This window comes from Podarcis bocagei (genome assembly GCF_964188305.1).
Source record: "Podarcis bocagei genome assembly, chromosome: 1".
Classification (NCBI taxonomy): domain Eukaryota; kingdom Metazoa; phylum Chordata; class Lepidosauria; order Squamata; family Lacertidae; genus Podarcis; species Podarcis bocagei.
In genome coordinates this window covers 81,502,127-81,520,316 of record NC_138125.1, presented here as the reverse complement: position 1 = coordinate 81,520,316, position 18,190 = coordinate 81,502,127, and the positions used below count along the sequence as shown (strand labels likewise).

At 43.8% G+C, this 18,190-nt stretch overlaps 1 protein-coding gene across 3 annotated transcripts in view; it reads right to left on the bottom strand.

Moving 5' to 3' along the window:
• Positions 1–18,190, bottom strand: part of IGHMBP2 (immunoglobulin mu DNA binding protein 2) — a 99,719-nt gene that overhangs the window by 40,823 nt on the left and 40,706 nt on the right. For all 3 annotated transcript variants that reach the window (XR_014012726.1, XR_014012727.1, XM_081212153.1), the window contains exon 10: positions 4,395–4,513. Coding sequence is in view for 1 of the 3 variants with exons in the window: in XM_081212153.1 (XP_081068279.1) it covers positions 4,395–4,513 (119 nt within the window). In the remaining 2 variants the exon portion in view is untranslated. The remainder of the gene's footprint in view (positions 1–4,394; positions 4,514–18,190) is intronic.

The following is an 18,190-nucleotide window of genomic DNA, read 5'->3' as shown; positions in this document are numbered from 1 at the left end:
GTTTTTCCACCTGCTGTTTGGCTACAGTACACTGTGGTCTTGATAATTTGGCTGGACCTCTGCTACATCCATGGTAATTTCAACCAGTGTGCCATGGCACCCTGGGGTGCCTTGAATGATGGTCAGGGGTGCCACGGGCAACACTGGCCTCTGTCCCTCTTTCGTTCCCTGTCTCCTCTGATGACCTCTCATGTCTCTACCTCCCAAAGGCTTGCATAGCTGTTTGTTGCAGCAGTCCTGGCTACAAGCTTTGCAGGCAAATGGTGCCTCAGGGGCTGGTCAAGGAGTGCTGGTTGCCAGGAGCTGAGGTGGCCTTGGAGTAAGCAAGCGGGTGAAGGAGCCCAGCTAGCCAGCCCACCAGCCCTTGCTGTTGGGAATTGGCAGACAAGTATGAGGCCAGCTAGACAGGTGCCGCGCTGGCCTCTCTAATAATAATAATAATAATAATAATATTAATGATAATAATAATAATAATAATAATAATAATAATATAATAATAATAATAATAATAATAATATAATAATAATAATAATAATAATAATAATAATAATAATAATAATAATAATTTATTATTTATACCCCGCCCATCTGGCTGGGCTTCCCCAGCCACTCTGGGCGGCTTCCAAAATAATATTAAAATACTATAATACATCAAACATTAAAAGCTTCCCGAAACAGGGCTGCCTTCAGATGTCTTCTAAAAGCCTGGTAGTTGTTGTTCTCTTTGACATCTGGTGGGAGGGTGTTCCACAGGGAAGGCGCCACTACCGAGAAGGCCCTCTGCCTGGTTCCCTGTAACGTGGCTTCTCGCAGTGAGGGAACCACCAGAAGGCCCTCGGTGCTGGACCTCAGTGTCCGGGTAGAACGATGGGGGTGGAGACGCTCCTTCAGATATACTGGACCAAGGCCGTTTAGGGCTTTAAAGGTCAGCACCAACACTTTGAATTGTGCTCGGAAATGTACTGGGAGCCAATGTGGGTCTTTCAAGACCGGTGTTATGTGGTCTCTGCGGCCGCTCCCAGTCACCAGTCTAGCTGCCGCGTTCTGGATTAGTTGTAGTTTCCGGGTCACCTTCAAAGGTAGCCCCACGTAGAGCGCACTGCAGTAATCCAAGCGGGAGATAACTAGAGCATGCACCACTCTGGCAAGACAGTCCGTGGGCAGATAGGGTCTCAGCCTGTGTACCAGATGAAGCTGGTAAACAGCTGCCCTGGACACAGAATTGACCTGTGCCTCCATGGACAGCTGTGAGTCCAAAATGACTCCCAAGCTGCGCACCTGGTCCTTCAGGGGCACAGTTACCCCATTCAGGACCAGGGAATCCTCCACACCTGCCCGCCTCCTGTCCCCCAAAAACAGTACTTCTGTCTTGTCAGAATTCAACCTCAATCTGTTAGCCGCCATCCAACCTCCAACCGCCTCCAGGCACTCACACAGGACCTTCACTGCCTTTACTGGTTCTGATTTGAAAGAGAGGTAGAGCTGGGTATCATCCGCATACTGATGAACACCCAGCCCAAATCCCCTGATGATCTCTCCCAGCGGCTTCATGTAGATGTTGAAAAGCATGGGGGAGAGGACAGAACCCTGAGGCACCCCACAAGTGAGAGCCCAGGGGTCTGAACACTCATCCCCCACCACCACTTTCTGAACACAGCCCAGGAGGAAGGAGCGGAACCACTGTATAACAGTGCCCCCAGCTCCCAGCCCCTCAAGACGGTCCAGAAGGATGTTATGGTCGATGGTATCAAACGCCGTTGAGAGATCCAGCAGAACTAGGAAACAGCTCTCACCTTTGTCCCTAGCCCACCGGAGATCATCAACCAGTGCGACCAAGGCAGTTTCAGTCCCATGATGAGGCCTGAATCCCGACTGGAAGGGATCCAAATGGTCCACTTCTTCCCGGCGTGCCTGGAGTTGTTCAGCAACCACTCGCTCAATCACCTTGCCCAAGAATGGAAGATTTGAGACTGGGCGATAGTCTTTCCAATAGGACGCCTGGTGCAAACTAATGACTTCCTAAAAATCACTGCAACCCCCGCCTCCCCGCCCACAAGGCCTGGGTTGCTGTGCGTAAGAGAAACCTGGTGGACATGCAGCGGCAAGGACAGGCCCATCTGCTTCATCCAACCAGGTCTCTGTCACACATGCCAGGTCAAATCCTCCATCCACAATCAGGTCGTGGATGGCAGTGGTTTTATTCATCATTGACCTAGCATTGCACAGCAACACTTTCAGGTCATGTGGGTTTCCCTTCCTGATTCCAGTATCCTTCCGGTCAGGACCAGACCTGGAGGCAGGGATAGTCCTCAGATAACGACTAAGCCTGCTTCCTTGGTAATGACATGGTCTGGTCTTAGCGTAACTCCTCCTCCTACCCATGATCACTGAGATCGGTTGTCCCAGTGCATCCCCCCCTGTGGAACCTGCCCCAGCCATTTTGTTTGCTGGGACCCATTCCCAGGCAGCCCTGACCCCTCCCCTTAAAATCAAATTAAAGCCTATACAAAAAACAAACTAACAGAACAATAAAACTATAAAAACAAAAAAACAAAGTTACAAACACAACATAATTAAATTAAACAAATTCCCACACCCAACTAAACACCCACCCAACCCCACGCCCGAGACCTCCCTGGAGCCCCATAAGCTGCGGAGGTGAGTATGGGGCCCGCCCCCAGGCCCAAAGTGTAAAATGTGCTTCAAGGGGGAGCGGTCCTCCCCAAGACTCATAGGCAGAGCGGCAGCAGCAATGTCCCGGGCTTCCTTGGAGCCTTATGTGCTGTGGTGGAGTATGGGGCCCGCCCCCAGGCCCAAGGTGGAAAAAGGGCTTCAGGGGGGAGCAGTCCTCCCCAAGACTCACTGGCAAAGCAACAGCAGCAATGTGCCGGGCCTCCTTGGGGCCTTATATGCTGTGGTGGAGTATGGGGCCCGCCCCCAGGCCCAAGGTGGAAAAGGGGCTTCCAGGGGGAGCGGTCCTCCCCACAAACTCACGGCAAAGCGGCAGCTTTGTGCAAGGCCTGCCTGGGAACTGAGTGCCTGGTGCTGAAGGGGAGCCCTTCCATCTTGCAGGCCCAGCAGCACCCACTGCTGCCTCCCAACGTAAGGTGCTGACCTCACATTCACCTTTAGCCAGTCTCTGTTGGGCCACTATCATTGGGGGCATCCTCTTCCCAGACTCCTGTGGGACAGTGTGAGGAGGCATCTCTCTTTGTGGTGGGTTGGAGCAGCTCAGAGACCAGGGGCAGCAGCAACGCTGCCAAAAGGACTCCTAAGGAGAGGGGAGAGGAAAGGAGGCTGAGGGAACACTCCCCAAGAGAGGGTGTTTGAAAAAGGGGGAGAGGCTGTCAGCTCTGCAGGCAAGGGCTGACACAACTGGGCTCCTGAGTCCCATAGGGGTGCCACAGAAAGAATGTAGTTGGTCAAGGGAGCTGTGGACTCAAAAAGGTTGAAAACCTCTGCACTTATTGGTACTTTGTAGCAAATGTACAGCCCATGTAAATTGCACTGTTCTACTATTGAAGGAGTTTTGAAAGGTACAGTGGTACCTCGCAAGACGAATGCCTCGCAAGACGAAAAACGCGCAAGACGAAAGAGTTTTCCGTTTTTGAGTCGTTCCGCAAGACGAATTTCCCTATGGGCTTGCTTCGCAAGACGAAACGTCTTGCGAGTTCTTGCGAGTTTGTTTCCTTTTTCTTAAAGCCACTAATAGCCGCTAAGCCGCTAATAGCCGTGCTTCGCAAGACGAAAAAACCGCAAGAAGAGACTCACGGAACAGATTAATTTCGTCTTGCGAGGCACCACTGTACTGGTGGCTTATACAGGCTATCCATCCATCTTAGGGCCACAACAAGCATGTCTAAACCTTGACATCCCAAGATTATTCCATGGATGTATTCATATTCATTTCCATGTGTGGTTGTCAAGATCCTGACAGCATAACTAAATTCTTCAGTAACACCCCAGGGCTACCACTTTCAGCACCGCACGCACATGGCAACCTTTTTAATGTAGTAGCAGTTGAAATTACAGCACATGCATGGATAATGTACCGTATTTTTTGCTCTATAAGACTCACTTTTTCCCTCCTAAAAAGTAAGGGAAAATGAGTGTGCGTCTTATGGAGCGAATGCAAGCTATGCAGCTATCACAGAAGCCAGAACAGCAAGAGGGATTGCTGCTTTCACTGCACAGTGACCCCTCTTGCTGTTCTGGCTTCTGGGATTCAGAATATTTTTTTTCTTGTTTTCCTCCTCCAAAAACTAGGTGCGTCTTGTGGTCTGGTGCGTCTTACAGAGCGAAAAATACGGTAACTTGAAATGTGGAGGCTGGGGGGGGGGGGACTAATTCCAGGGTGGGAATGTGGAGAACCATAGCAGGTAAAACAACAATACCTTCATTTCCTTTAGACTGTTCATCTTCCAGCTCAAGCTCAAATAAGCCACAGCCAGCTGTATCAATAAGCAATAATGGAATGCAAGTTTCTTCTGTGGAAGCCACCCCTGGCAGGTCCCTGACAAGTTATTAGAAAGAACAATAAGTTAATGACCCTTAACTAGCATGAATATAAACAGCAGCACATTCATTCTGTTTTAGAATCCTAACACAAATTGACCTAGACTATTCCACAGAACCTCCATAGGTCAGGCCACAGAGCAGAAGAATCCTCCATTCTGTGGGACTGCAGGTCCCACTATCAGAACGTTTGTCATCTGAAATGTCAGTTATCGAAACACAAAGAATCATACCCAAACCTAGTAACACAAACAGCTGGTTCAGATATCCAAGCAGCCAGAGTTTACCCACTTCCTTACTTGTTTGTGTTTTGCTGGTCAGTGGCAGCCATTTTGGGTGGCAACCATGAAGAAAGGAACGGAAGAAGGGAGAGAGTTCAGACAAATTAGGGAACGGAAGAGACCAGATAGGGGGCAGTTTTTCCTTTGTTTGTCTTTTGCTGGTTGGCTGCAGCAATTTGAGACAGAAACCAGAGAGAAATTGAGATTGGACAAATCTTAGATTCCCCATAGGAAATAATGGCAATCTTCTGCTCGTTATGTGAGCGCTTGCCTAATGAACGATTTCCTGAGAATGCATTGTGTTTAGATAGTGGGACCTGCAAATATATATTTGCAGTGGACCCCACTTGGGGTCACTTCATATAATTCCATTGGGCCAAATGATGGAGCGAACAAAGCCTCTGCTCAGCCAGGTCACCATAAATTTAACCTTTTTTGGTTGTGGAACCCTGCCTGTAGAATGCTCTCCTCAGGGAGCCACACATAATTAGTATTTGATGCCATGCTTGTGGAGAGAGGGATATATACTGTCACGCTGGATCTGATCTTTGGGGCTGGCATAGATGTGATCATGCTCCCCGCTGTGGAAGTGCCATGGTCTGATCACTACGCTTTGAAAGCCAAGATTGACTTCCCGCTCCTCCTCGGCTCGGGTGGCAAACCTATTTGGGCTCGTCCGCGAAAACTGATGGATCCTGATAGATTCCGACCAGCCTTGCGGAACCCTGCTCCTCTTGGCGACTCATTAGATGACCTTGTTGAGGACTGGAATAACCGGCTCTTGGCAGCCATTGATGAGATCGCGCCTAAGCGCCCTCTGCGACCCCGTCGAAACCGGGCCCCTTGGTTTACTGAGGAGCTCCGGAAAATGAAGCAGGATCTCAGATGGCTAGAGCGAGTATGGTGACGGACTCATGACGGAGCCTCAAGAACATCTTATAGGACACTTATGAAAGCCTATGAGATGGCTATGAAAGCTGCTAAGAAATCTTACTTTGCAGCTTCCATTGCATCCGCTAGCTCTCGCCCGGCACAACTTTTTAGAATAATTAGGTCAATTAGGAGGACAACCAAATTTAAGCACAAATTCGACCCACAGCTGTGAGGCATTCGCGAGCTTTTTTGCGGAGAAAGTCCTGTTGCTCCGCCGTACCTCCCTGCCAATTTAGATACAGTGACTGAACTGGAGGCCCCTCAACTGACTTCAGGTCCAGTGTTGGACCATTTCGATCGGATACTCCCTACTGATGTGGATAGATTCCTCCAAGTTGGTAGGCCCACCACCTGCCTCCTTAATCCGTGCCCGTCTTGGCTGATTAGGGAGTGTCCAGATGTTGCGCGGACCCCCCTGGTTGAAATTATCAATTTGTTCCTAGACACGGCGACATTCCCAGGGGAACTGAAGGAAGCAGTGGTGTGTCCACTCTTAAAGAAAACTTCATTAGATCCCTTAGACCTATCCGAGACTTCCGGTCGGTGCCAGCGCTTAATGGCGGTCCTACCTCCGAGCTCCGGAGAAGGACTGCTTCGCAAGTTCGGGTCTTACCCGCTACGGCGAGCGGGGGACCCCTAAAATCCCAGGCGCTGAAGCCTGAGAACAAGGAGACTCGGTGGGCACCTTCGCGCCCCCCGGTACCGTGAAAGAGCCTTTTTAAAGGCTACGGATCGACATCGGGAGAGAGCGCGGTGCTGAGAGTCGCTACCCAGCCTGCGAAGTGAAGCCGCGTCGCCATAAGCGGAGAGCGCCGATTCCTTCCTGAAAAGAAAATCTGGACTGAATTCCCGTGAGTAAGAGCTGGAAAACAATCGGGACCCTTTAAATTTCAGAAATTGGGCTAAAAACGGGGAGATTTAAACAAAGGAAGTCTGCCTCCCCCCGACTGCATGAAAGTGAAAGCAACGGAACTCTAAACTTGCATCCGTTTAGACCTGCTCTTTGATCATATAAACCGGACATTTAGACCCTTGATCTCCCCTCTAGCAAGCAGGGCAGAGGGGAGGTGAATTTGACTAACAACTGCATGATTTATTTGGAGGAAAAAACCTCTGCTATCTCATCTATTTGAAAGCTTGAAACGGTCTGCCTTTTTAGTACACTGAGCTGACTTTTCCCTGTGAAGTGACACCTTGATACAAAGTTTCCACAGTGCCTGACTTTTGTATATTATAAGAAGAAACAGTATAAACAGTATACTGGGTAACTGTGGCAATTGGAAGTTATAAGACTTTAGCAACATTGACTTTGACTGTGTTAATCTCCTTTCTTTCTACATCTTGGACTGTCTCCTTTGTTCTTGTATTTGGAAACTTCCTTCTATGGCCATTTTGATTTGCTCCCTCTAGAGGATAAAGTAAAGTCCGGCACGGCCTAAGACAGTGGAATTTTCCAAGGGAGAATAAATCCCGTGGGAATTGACCTTGACATGAGTGGACCACAAGAAGAGATAGTTACAAGAGCCAAGATCAAGCAACAACAACAACAACAACAGTTGCAGCTGCAACAAGCAAAGAAAAGAGGCTCAATCTCAGGCGCAACAGCCGGATTAGCTGGAACAACAGGACAAGACAAAGGAGCAGCCGTTTCTATGGAAGCTGTGACAGAAGCCTTGCTTAAGATAAACCAGACTCTGGAGTCTCTGACAAAACAGACTTCAGAGAACACACAAAAATTAACAGAAATATCAACAAGATTAAACCAGAATACAGAATCTATAAACAAACTGGTCGAGGAAAACGCCACCACGCGTCAAATTGCCGAAGAGGCCAAAGCCACTGCTGGAGAGACGCAGGAGAAATTAGAGCCACTTGCCAAGAAGGTCTATGAGCATGATGCAACTTTGGCCTTGTGGGAGTTACAGAGGAAAGAGAGAAACTTAAAATTAAGACTGATTCCGGAGAATGAAAGAGACAACCTTGTGGAATATTTGACACGGGAGTTTGCGGATTGCTGGGACCTTGAGGAAGACGAATTCAAAATCACAACTGCCTTTAGACTGGGTAAAAAGCAAGATAGAAAGACACCGAGAGATTGTCTGATCACACTCAGATCTAAGGAGGAAAGAGATAAAATTTTAGGACTACACTTTGAAAAGGCCTTGCAAATTGGAAATTCAGCTGTACAGATCTTTAAAGACATACCAAAATACATTTTGGATTTAAGAAACTTCTACAAGGACTTGGTTCTTTTGTTAAAGAAAAATTCTATCCGCTTCAGGTGGGAGTTCCCACAAGGACTGTCATTCGACTACAAGGCAAAGAAAGTGAAAATAAAGACAATTCAAGATAAAGACAAATTTTTGGCAAGATACCAGGAGGACCTACAGAAGGGGACTGTGGACGTACTTGCAGAACAGAGGAGAGCACTGGATATCCTGAATCTCTCGTTTGGACAAAAACCACCACCATCAGAAGAAGAGCAACAACTTGGAGCTGTTGGAGGAGCCTTAAGAAAATAACAAGATGGCTTTGCAATTCCTTAGTTGGAATTGTAATGGACTGAATGGGCCTTTGAAGAGAAGACAAGTATTTCATATTTTGAACAGAGAACAACTGGACTTGATATGTTTACAAGAAACTCACATAACCAGAGCCCACAGGAGATTACTCACAAATAAAAGGCTAGGACAAGAATTTATTTCATCAGACAAAGTTAAGAAGAGAGGAGTGGTAATATATGTGAAGGAGAAATGGGCTCCAAAAATGATATTCAAAGATGAACAAGGGAGATATCTGGCTGTGGAGATACAAGTACAAGGAGAAAAATTTTTAGTTGTTGGAATTTATGCACCAAATGAAGGCAAATCTGACTTCTTTAAGAGACTTCATGAAACTTTGACGGACTATCTGGATTACAATATGATAATCATGGGAGACATGAATGGCGTGGTCTCCACTAATATGGACAAGGCACAAAGACTAACAGTCACTAAAGAAGGGAGACTCCCTAAGACTTTTTTCGAAATGACAGAAAACATGGACTTGATAGACATTTGGAGAACAAGGAACCCTCTGGAGAGAGAGGGAACCTTTTTCTCCCAAGCAATGATGACCTGGACCAGAATTGACCAAATCCGGGTTACTAGTGGACTGGCTCCAAAGATTAAGAAAGTGGAAATCTGCCCAAAAACTTGCTCCGACCATAACGCCGTGAAGATGGAGATGAAACTCACAATAACTGGTCAATTTAGATGGAGAATGAATGACACCCTCTTTCGAGATAAGGAGATTCTCACGAAGGCCCAAAAGACCCTAAAAGACTATTTTGAAATAAATTTGAGGACCGACGTGGAGAAAAGAGTGATCTGGGACGCAAGTAAAGCGGTTATGAGAGGATTTTTGATTCAACAAAATTCAATAAAGAGGAAAAAACAAAATGAGAAAAAAGAGAAGATCTTGGAAATGATAAAGGAAGGAGAGAGGAAATTAAGAACAAAACCAAAGTCTCAGGACATTTTAAGAGAGATCAAGTTATATCAAACTCAATATATGGAATTGATGAACCAAGAGATTGAATGGAAGATAAAGCAAATGAAGCAAAAGACTTTTGAATCAGCAAATAAATGTGGTAAACTTTTGGCATGGCAATTGAAGAAAAGGCAGAAACTAAATACAGTTACAAGCCTAGAGGTGGATGGAAAGAACATATCTAAACCCAATGAAATTAGAAATTGCTTTTTAAGTTATTTCAAAAAACTCTACACCCAAGGCCCGCAAAATGAAGAAGATATAGACAAATTCCTTGGAAGATATGGATTACAAAATATCTCTCAGCAAAGTAAGATGGACTTGAACCAGAGAATCTCAGAACAAGAGATAGAGGCTGCCATTCAGAATATGCAACTGGGCAAATCTCCGGGACCAGATGGACTGACTTCTAGATACTACAAATCGCTGAAGGAATGGCTGATTCAACCACTAGGAGAAGTTTGTAATGAGATTCTTGAGGGAAAAAGGGCACCTGAATCGTGGAAAGAGGCATATATTTCACTCATACCAAAGTCAGAGACTGAAAAGACCCAACTCAAGAACTACCGCCCAATATCACTCCTTAATGTGGATTACAAAATTTTTGCAGACATTTTGGCAAAAAGATTTAAAAGAGTTTTGATGGAGAAGATTCATAAAGACCAAGCAGGCTTTCTCCCTAAAAGACACCTAGCAGACAATGTAAGGAATGTAATAGACATCTTGGAAAAGCTGGAGGTGAATATAAACACTAAAGCAGTATTGATCTTTGTGGATGCGGAGAAAGCCTTTGATAACATCTCTTGGAGCTTTATGAGGAAGAATCTTCATGGGATGGGGGTAGGCCAGGGTTTTGAGAATGGTATGGCTGCAATATACTCTGAACAAAAAGCTAAACTGATTGTAAATAATGTTGTGACTGAGGAACTTAAGATAGAAAAAGGAACACGACAGGGGTGCCCAATTTCCCCATTACTTTTCATTTCGGTTCTGGAGGTGTTGCTGAATATGATAAGAAATGACCAGCAGGTCAAAGGTGTGCAGGTCGGAGCTAAACATTATAAGTTAAGAGCGTATGCAGATGACCTAGTATTGACTTTGCAAGAGCCAAACACTAGTACGAAAAGGGTCTTAGAAATAATACAACAATTTGGCCAGGTAGCTGGATTTAAGTTGAATAAGCAAAAAACTAAAGTTTTAGGGAAAAACCTAACAGATATGGAAAAGGAGAAATTTCAGGAGGAAACAGGTTTGACAGTGGTCAAGAAGGTGAAATACCTAGGGGTTTATTTAACACCTAAGAATGTCAATTTGTATAAGGACAATTATGAAAAATGTTGGTCAGAGATTAAAAAAGATTTAGAAATATGGTCAAATCTGAAACTGTCAATGTTAGGCCGAATTGCAGTAATTAAAATGAATGTATTGCCTAGAATGTTATTTTTGTTTCAGACCTTGCAGATTCTTGACAAGATGGAATGTTTTAAGAGGTGGCACAAAGACATTTCGAAATTTGTCTGGCAGGGCAAAAAGCCCCGAATTAAATTCAAAATACTGACTGACGCTAAAGAAAGAGGGGGTTTTGCCCTGCCGGACCTAAAATTGTACTATGAGGCAGCAGCTTTTTGCTGGCTGAAAGAATGGATGCTCCTCGAGAACACGGACATCTTGGATCTGGAAGGTTTCAATAATGCTTTTGGTTGGCATGCATATCTTTGGTATGACAAAGTTAACAGTACTTTTAAAAATCACATTGTTAGAAAAGCATTATTTAATGTGTGGATAAGATATAAAGACCTATTGGAAAATAAAACCCCTAGATGGGTGTCACCGGTGGAGGCTAAAGCAGTGAAGAAACTTAATATGGAGGTCGGATGGCCGAAGTATTGGGAAATCTTAGAACAGGATGGAGACAAGTTTAAACTACAAAGTCAGGAGAAATTGAAGCACAAAGTAGAAAATTGGTTTCAATATCGCCAAATAATGGAATTTTTTAAACAGGATAGGAAAATCGGTTTCCAGGTGGAGAAATCAAAACTAGAGACCGAATTGTTAGAACCCAATACTAAGAATTTATCTAGAATGTATAACTTGCTGTTGAAATGGAACACACAGGATGAAACAGTTAAATCTGCTATGATTAAGTGGGCGCAGGATGTTGGACACAACATTATGTCAGATGACTGGGAATGGTTATGGAACACCGGTATCAAATTTACGGCATGTAATGCCTTAAAGGAAAACATTATGAAAATGGTTTACAGGTGGTACATGACCCCAGTCAAACTGGCAAAAATCTACCATTTGCCCGATAATAAATGTTGGAAGTGTAAAGAGACTGAAGGTACTTTCTATCACCTTTGGTGGACATGCCCGAAGATAAAGGCCTTCTGGGAAATGATCTATAATGAAATGAAAAAGGTACTTAAATGTACATTTCCTAAAAAACCAGAGGCCTTTCTCTTGGGCATTGTCGGCCAATTGGTGACAAAGAAAGATAGAAATTTCTTTATGTATGCCACAACAGCAGCAAGAATACTCATCGCAAAGTATTGGAAGACACAAGATTTACCTACTCTGGAAGAATGGCAGATGAAAGTGATGGACTATATGACATTGGCTGAGATGACAGGCAGAATCCGTGACCAACGCAAAGAGACGGTGGAAGAAGAATGGAAAAAATTTAAAAGCTATCTTAAGGACTACTATAAACTGAATGAATGTTAAAATGTTGTGGTTGCCAGAAGCAATAGGGTACAGGGATACAAGGTTAGACAATAAAAGAGGACTAAGATGACAGAGATTAGAAAGTAACAATTGGGAGTTGCTAGTTCAAATATGGACATTGGGATGCAGAGAGGGGGGGTATGGGGAAGTCCAAGAAAAGAGGTTTATGAAAATATCTTTGAAACTATTCTGTATGTTTGTCATTTTTTGTGTTTGTTTGTTTTTCTTAAAAATGTTGTAAAACCAATAAAAATTTATTAAAAAAAAAAAAGATCCCTTAGACCTATCCAATTACCGCCCAGTTTCAAATCTTCCATACCTGGGTAAGGTAATTGAGAGAGCGGTTGCTGAACAGCTTGGTAGGTTTCTGGAGGAAACATCGGCATTAGATCCATTTCAGTCCGGTTTCCGTCCTGGTTTTGGGACGGAGACGGCTCTGGTTGGCCTAACAGATGATATCCGTAGACAACTGGATTGAGGCGGGTCAGGACTGCTGATCCTTTTAGATTTGTCAGCAGCCTTTGACATGGTCGATCATGATCTTCTGAACCACCGCCTCGCAGACGTGGGGATACAGGGCATAGCCCGTAACTGGTTGTGCTCTTTTATCTCTGGTCGGGGACAGAGGGTGGCACTAGGGAGGGAAATGTCGTCACGCCACTCCTTGGTGTGTGGAGTGCTGCAGGGCGCAATTCTCTCCCCGATGCTTTTTAACATCTTTATGCACCCCTTGCCCAGATTATCCGGAGCTTTGGGCTGGGCTGTCACCAATATGCTGATGACACTCAGCTAAATCTGCTGATGGATGGCCACACTGACTCGGCCCCGAACACACTGACCAGATGCTTGGAAGCTGTGGTTGGATGGTTTCGTGGGAGCCGATTGAAACTAAACCCTTCAAAGACAGAGGTCCTATGGCTAGGTCAGGATGGCATGGGGATGAGGGACCAACTCCCTTCTCTTGCGGGGGCCCGATTAGTGCCATTGCCTTCCGTTAAGAGTTTGGGTGTAATCCTTGACGCCTTCCTTTCCATGGAGGCGCAAGTTACAGCAACAGCCAAGGCGACATTTTCCCACCTTCGCCGCATCAAGCAGTTGGTCCCTTACCTTTCCCGCCCCGACCTGGCCACAGTGATCCATGCGACGGTCATCTCCAGGCTTGACTACTGTAATTCGCTCTACGCGGGGCTGCCCTTGAAGCTGTCCCAGAAACTCCAGCGGGTACAGAATCCTGCAGCGAGGCTCCTCACGGGGTCTTTGCCATGGGAGCATATTCACCCAGTGCTTTTCAAGCTGCACTGGCTCCCGGTGGAATACAGGGTCAGATTTAAGGTGCTGCTTTTGACCTTTAAAGCCCTTCACGGCCTAGGACCCTTGTACCTACGGGACCGCCTCTCCTGGTATGCCCCACGGAGAGCCTCAAGGTCCATAAATAACAACACCCTAGTGGTCCCAGGCCCTAAGGAAGTTAGATTGGCTTCAACCAGAGCCAGGGCCTTTTCAACTCTGGCTCCAGCCTGGTGGAATGCTCTGCCTCATGAGACCAGGGCCCTGCAGGATCTGATTTCTTTCCGCAGGGCCTGTAAGACAGAGTTGTTCCGCCTGGCCTTTGGCTTGGAGCCAATTTGATTCCCTCCCTCCCTCTCTTTCTTTTTTCTTTTCCTTCTCCTCCTGCAATGAGGCTACATTTTAATATTTTAATGTTCCATTATTTTAATGTTGTATTTTATTTTTGTTTTTAAGTTGTAATCATTCATCTTGTTTTATTATTGCTTGTAAGCCGCTCTGAGCCCGGCCTTGGCTGGGGAGGGCGGGGTATAAATAAAAAATTATTATTATTATTATTATTATTATTATTATTATTATTATTATTATTATAGATGGGTTTAGAAACAATGGTTTGGATCCAGGTAAGGAATTTGAACTTCGATCCCACTGAAATCAATGGGACAAGCTGGTCATGATTTCAGTTCCACAGGTGGTTGTAATTTCAGTTCCATAGATTTCAATAGGAAGTGAATGCAACTAACAGTGCAGTCCTACACATGTCTACTCAGAAGTTCTACTGAATTGAAACAGGACTTGCTTTCCTGTGTGTTCAGGTCTATAGCCTTAGCCTGGATCCAGCCCATTGAAAGTCAGCTAATGAAATTGGTCTTTCTCAAGGTTTCAATTCCTTCAGTACATTTGCCATCACATTCAAAAAACATATCTCTGCAAAATCTAGAAACATACAGTACTTTGTTTTTAAAAAGTCAAGGATACAAGGTGAAAACAACTGTGCCTTTAAACCTATCTCCTGCTCTCCCTTCAAAATTCTAAACAAATAATTATTCAAAACTCCTGTCTGTAATGGCAACACAACTTTCAGTAGCATCAATGAAAATACAGAAAGTAGAAGACAAAAGCGCATGTCAATAGTGTCAAAGAGCCAAATTACAGATGCAAGATTCTACAGTGCAGATGCTTGTACATTTTAGCACTTGGAGCCAAAAGAAAGTGCCCTTTGATGTATTGCAAGAGACAATGTTCTGACAGCTGCAATATTAGAAAAAGGCACAAAGCACAATCTTGATAACCTCAAATACAACGTTGGCTTAACATAAGTTTTGTACTTCACAAAGCCGTATTAATAATCTGCATTTGAGAATCAAAGTTGTTTACTTGCATTCATAACTGCGGAACATAAATGAAAACTTTTAAGGGTTCCAGTGTAAATTCATGGAGCCAAGATTTGCCATTGTGGAAAATTAACAATTCAATTTTTTACTTGGGTTGTATCAGTGTAAGAACAGAACCCAGAATTATAGTTCAAGGACAATAACTTTGGGTTTCCCCAAATTATTTGCAATTGTTTTGTTAACTTTTCATTCTGCTTGGAGAAAATGTGCTCCAACAGCCCAACTCTAATCACTTTTCTTGAAAATAGAGTCCACATTCCTCCAATTCAACATGTTTAGGATTGCAACCCAAGCTTCCTTTGAGATGAAAGTCTTCAACAAGTGCTCGTTATCATTATTATTGAGATGCCAGTATGGTTTGGAATAGTTTATAATTTACACAGGTAGAATAAAGGGGATCTATTTTCACAATGTTTTATTTAAATTTCATTTTATCTAGTGCTCAATAAGGAACATCTAGTAACTGATTCTCATTTCTCCCTTGTTTCAGAGCTCCCATCTTCTTTTCAAGGTGGTCCATTTTATTTAAATCATCAAAATGTGCTGCAACATTACATGATTACCACGTCAGGTCGTGCATAATTATATCATGTTCTTATCATATGAAAATGATCATACTTCCTAAAGTTTGTTTTGGAAAAAGTCAAGAGTCTTCAGTTGCTCAGATTTTCTATTTTTACTTTCCTAGGTTTCCTCTTAGTGCACACCTGCTAAGCAAACTCTCTCCTTCAAGGGCACCATTAAGGATACTTCTTTTGTGGTTCAGGATGACAGCAGGTTACTTGCATTTCTCAATAATAGTCTTGATTTGAGTGATTTTGTGAACGTCACTTCTAAAGATAATCTGCTGCATAAGTACAGTATTCCAATGGAGAGAAAAATCACATTTCCTTCTGAGAAAAGCTGGGGGCTGGAAGAACAGGCTTGGAAATCTATATATAAATGCAAAAGCCTGAAAATAGAGTAATCCCTCCAACTGCTACTTATTTTAGTTTAAACTAGAAGTGCATCAGGACTCTTGTACTTGCCTGGAGGTTATGTTGTCAGTCCTAATCATCCAACCCCCAGTTCCAGACATCTGGAAGATGGCTTTGGCTGCCTGGGAGGAAGGACACTCTGCATGTGCTACAAGATGCTCTTGTTCAGAAGATTATTTTGGAAAGGCCTGGAAAGTCAGTGGAAGAGCACCTGCTTTGCATCTGGAAGGTCCCAGATTCAATTCCTTACATCTTTAGGTAGAGCTGGGAAAGAATCCTGACCAAAACTCTAGAGATCTGCTGCCAAACAGGGTCAACAATACTGAGCCAGATGGACCAATGGTCTGACTCTATATGTCAGGGTCCTATGTTTCTAGTTTCAAACTAAAATCCTCTGGAAGCCTCTCTCTTGCATTTTCCCTGCAGGCCCCAGGTGACCTATCCTTTGTTCCGTGTTTAAAGTACTAAGCAATTGCTGATTATTTCAGCATAAATATTTCAGCATTCCCCTACTTTTCTTGTGCTGCAATGCCTCAGCTGCAGAACAGCCCACACACATTGGCCGAAAGACAGAGCCATCACAATGCCGAGACTTTTAATGGTTGCCAATTACAGGCTGCTTTCAGATCCACCTTCTATACTGAAAATGGTTTCGGCAACAGAAAATCATACTGATACATGCGCCAGTTTTCTTCTTCTGCAAGTAAACTTAAACAAAACTTGCAAGGCATTAACAGAACTGTTATAATGGCAAAGTGGTTTTCATGACATCAGCAGCAAGAACTGAGGGAAGTAAGGGAGAACTGAGGGAATACTTGCTAATTTTGGGTCCAAGGACATCCTAAAGACAGGAGTTTGGGTTACTAATCCAGGTGCTGCTGTGAGAAAATTTAAGACTTATGTATTACCACTGACAGAAGCATTTTCTTGGTTTTGCACTCCCTTGGTCTTGGTGTTCAGCATATCCCAAACAACATATTCCTTAAATCTTAAAATAAGATATATGATAAGCATAAAAGCTGTTTGACAAGGAAGTTCTTTCAGTCATATGTGCTGGAACTAGCAGTGCCTTACAAGGTGTAGAGCCAAATATTCTTCTCAGATTCATTAATAATATGTATATACAATGAAGGCTGAATTCTCAATATGCCTGAAATCCACTAGTGAAGCCAGTGAAGAATCATGAACACAAGGCCACATGATAATTCGAAATGCTGCGGTGTTGACTGCACTGGTGAATGGCACGTTGCTCCCTCAGAAATTAGTAGGGGAGAAGCTTTCAGGAAGAAACCCTCATTATCGCCCTCTGGCCAAGAGCAGAGGCAGATTCTTTTCTTTTAGCCACCAACATATCAAGTACAGATTTCATGCACAAATGTGAATTTGTGACAGCAGCCCAAAGCTGCCCATGTGCCAAATGAATTTTGCATGATTTGCCCTTGGTTAACATGCAGTCCTGCCTTGCTGTGATTTGCCGTCCATTAATCTTTTTTTGACCAATAAAAGGATTACAACAGAAGAGGTACTTTCCTTATTAGCTTACCAAGAGTTTCCTTAATGCTATGAATAATTATTCCTTTAAATTCCAGCCATACCTCACATAGGCACATACACCTGCTATAATTAGGGTCCAGGCCAAATCGTTTATTGCCTATGGGCAAAGGTGATTGCTCAAAAGGTACACAACAAATCACATTTGCAAATTCAAATCCTAAAAATACTACTTATAGAAAACCACCAAAAGTAAAAGGCAGGATGAAGAATAAAAAAGGAATAAAACAAGGGATAAGGAAAACAATAAAATGAATAATTAAACAATCTTCAAATCAGGGCATCACCATGACAATTTATAGTTATCTCTGAAAGCACCCAGAGCAAGAGACACTCAAAGTCCCCCCCCCAAAAAAAAATCTGACTAAAGATAGCATGCAGAAATTTAAAATGGTGTTCCAAATACAAAGGACAAAATAAGGTAGAATATCTTTAAACATTACATCTCAGCAATTCCACTAAGACTATGAGGCATAGGGGTAAGAGAGGAAAGAGAGGAAAAGAGCCACCACATTCATTACATCTGACCTACAGAGCAACCCAAAGGAAACCACTCCATTATTAATTCCTTCCTAAGAAAGATGTACCTGCTTGCTAATACCACGTAATGTGAATTTTTCCTATATACAGTGAGCAGCCGCTTCAGTTATCTGTCTTCTTAAAAACTCAAGCCCATTTTGTTTAAAATTTTTAAAAGAACATTATCAGCACTTTTAACCAGTGTCAAGGAAAGCAGCATTATTAATTTGCCTGTGCTGTTCTTACCAATCATGCTTACCCAAGACAGTTCACAATAAGCAGAATAAAAATTATAAAGCAAGGTGGGCTCCTTCTACTTTCTTTAACTGAAAACAGGGAGACCCCTTGCTGTGGCTACCAAGACTAAAATGACGCCAAATGAAAACAGCATCCTCCCCCAAGCTGAGGAAAATAATTTCTGCCTGGAAAAACTGAAAACCAAGTGTGAGATGCTGTAAAAGTTAAGCCTTCTCTG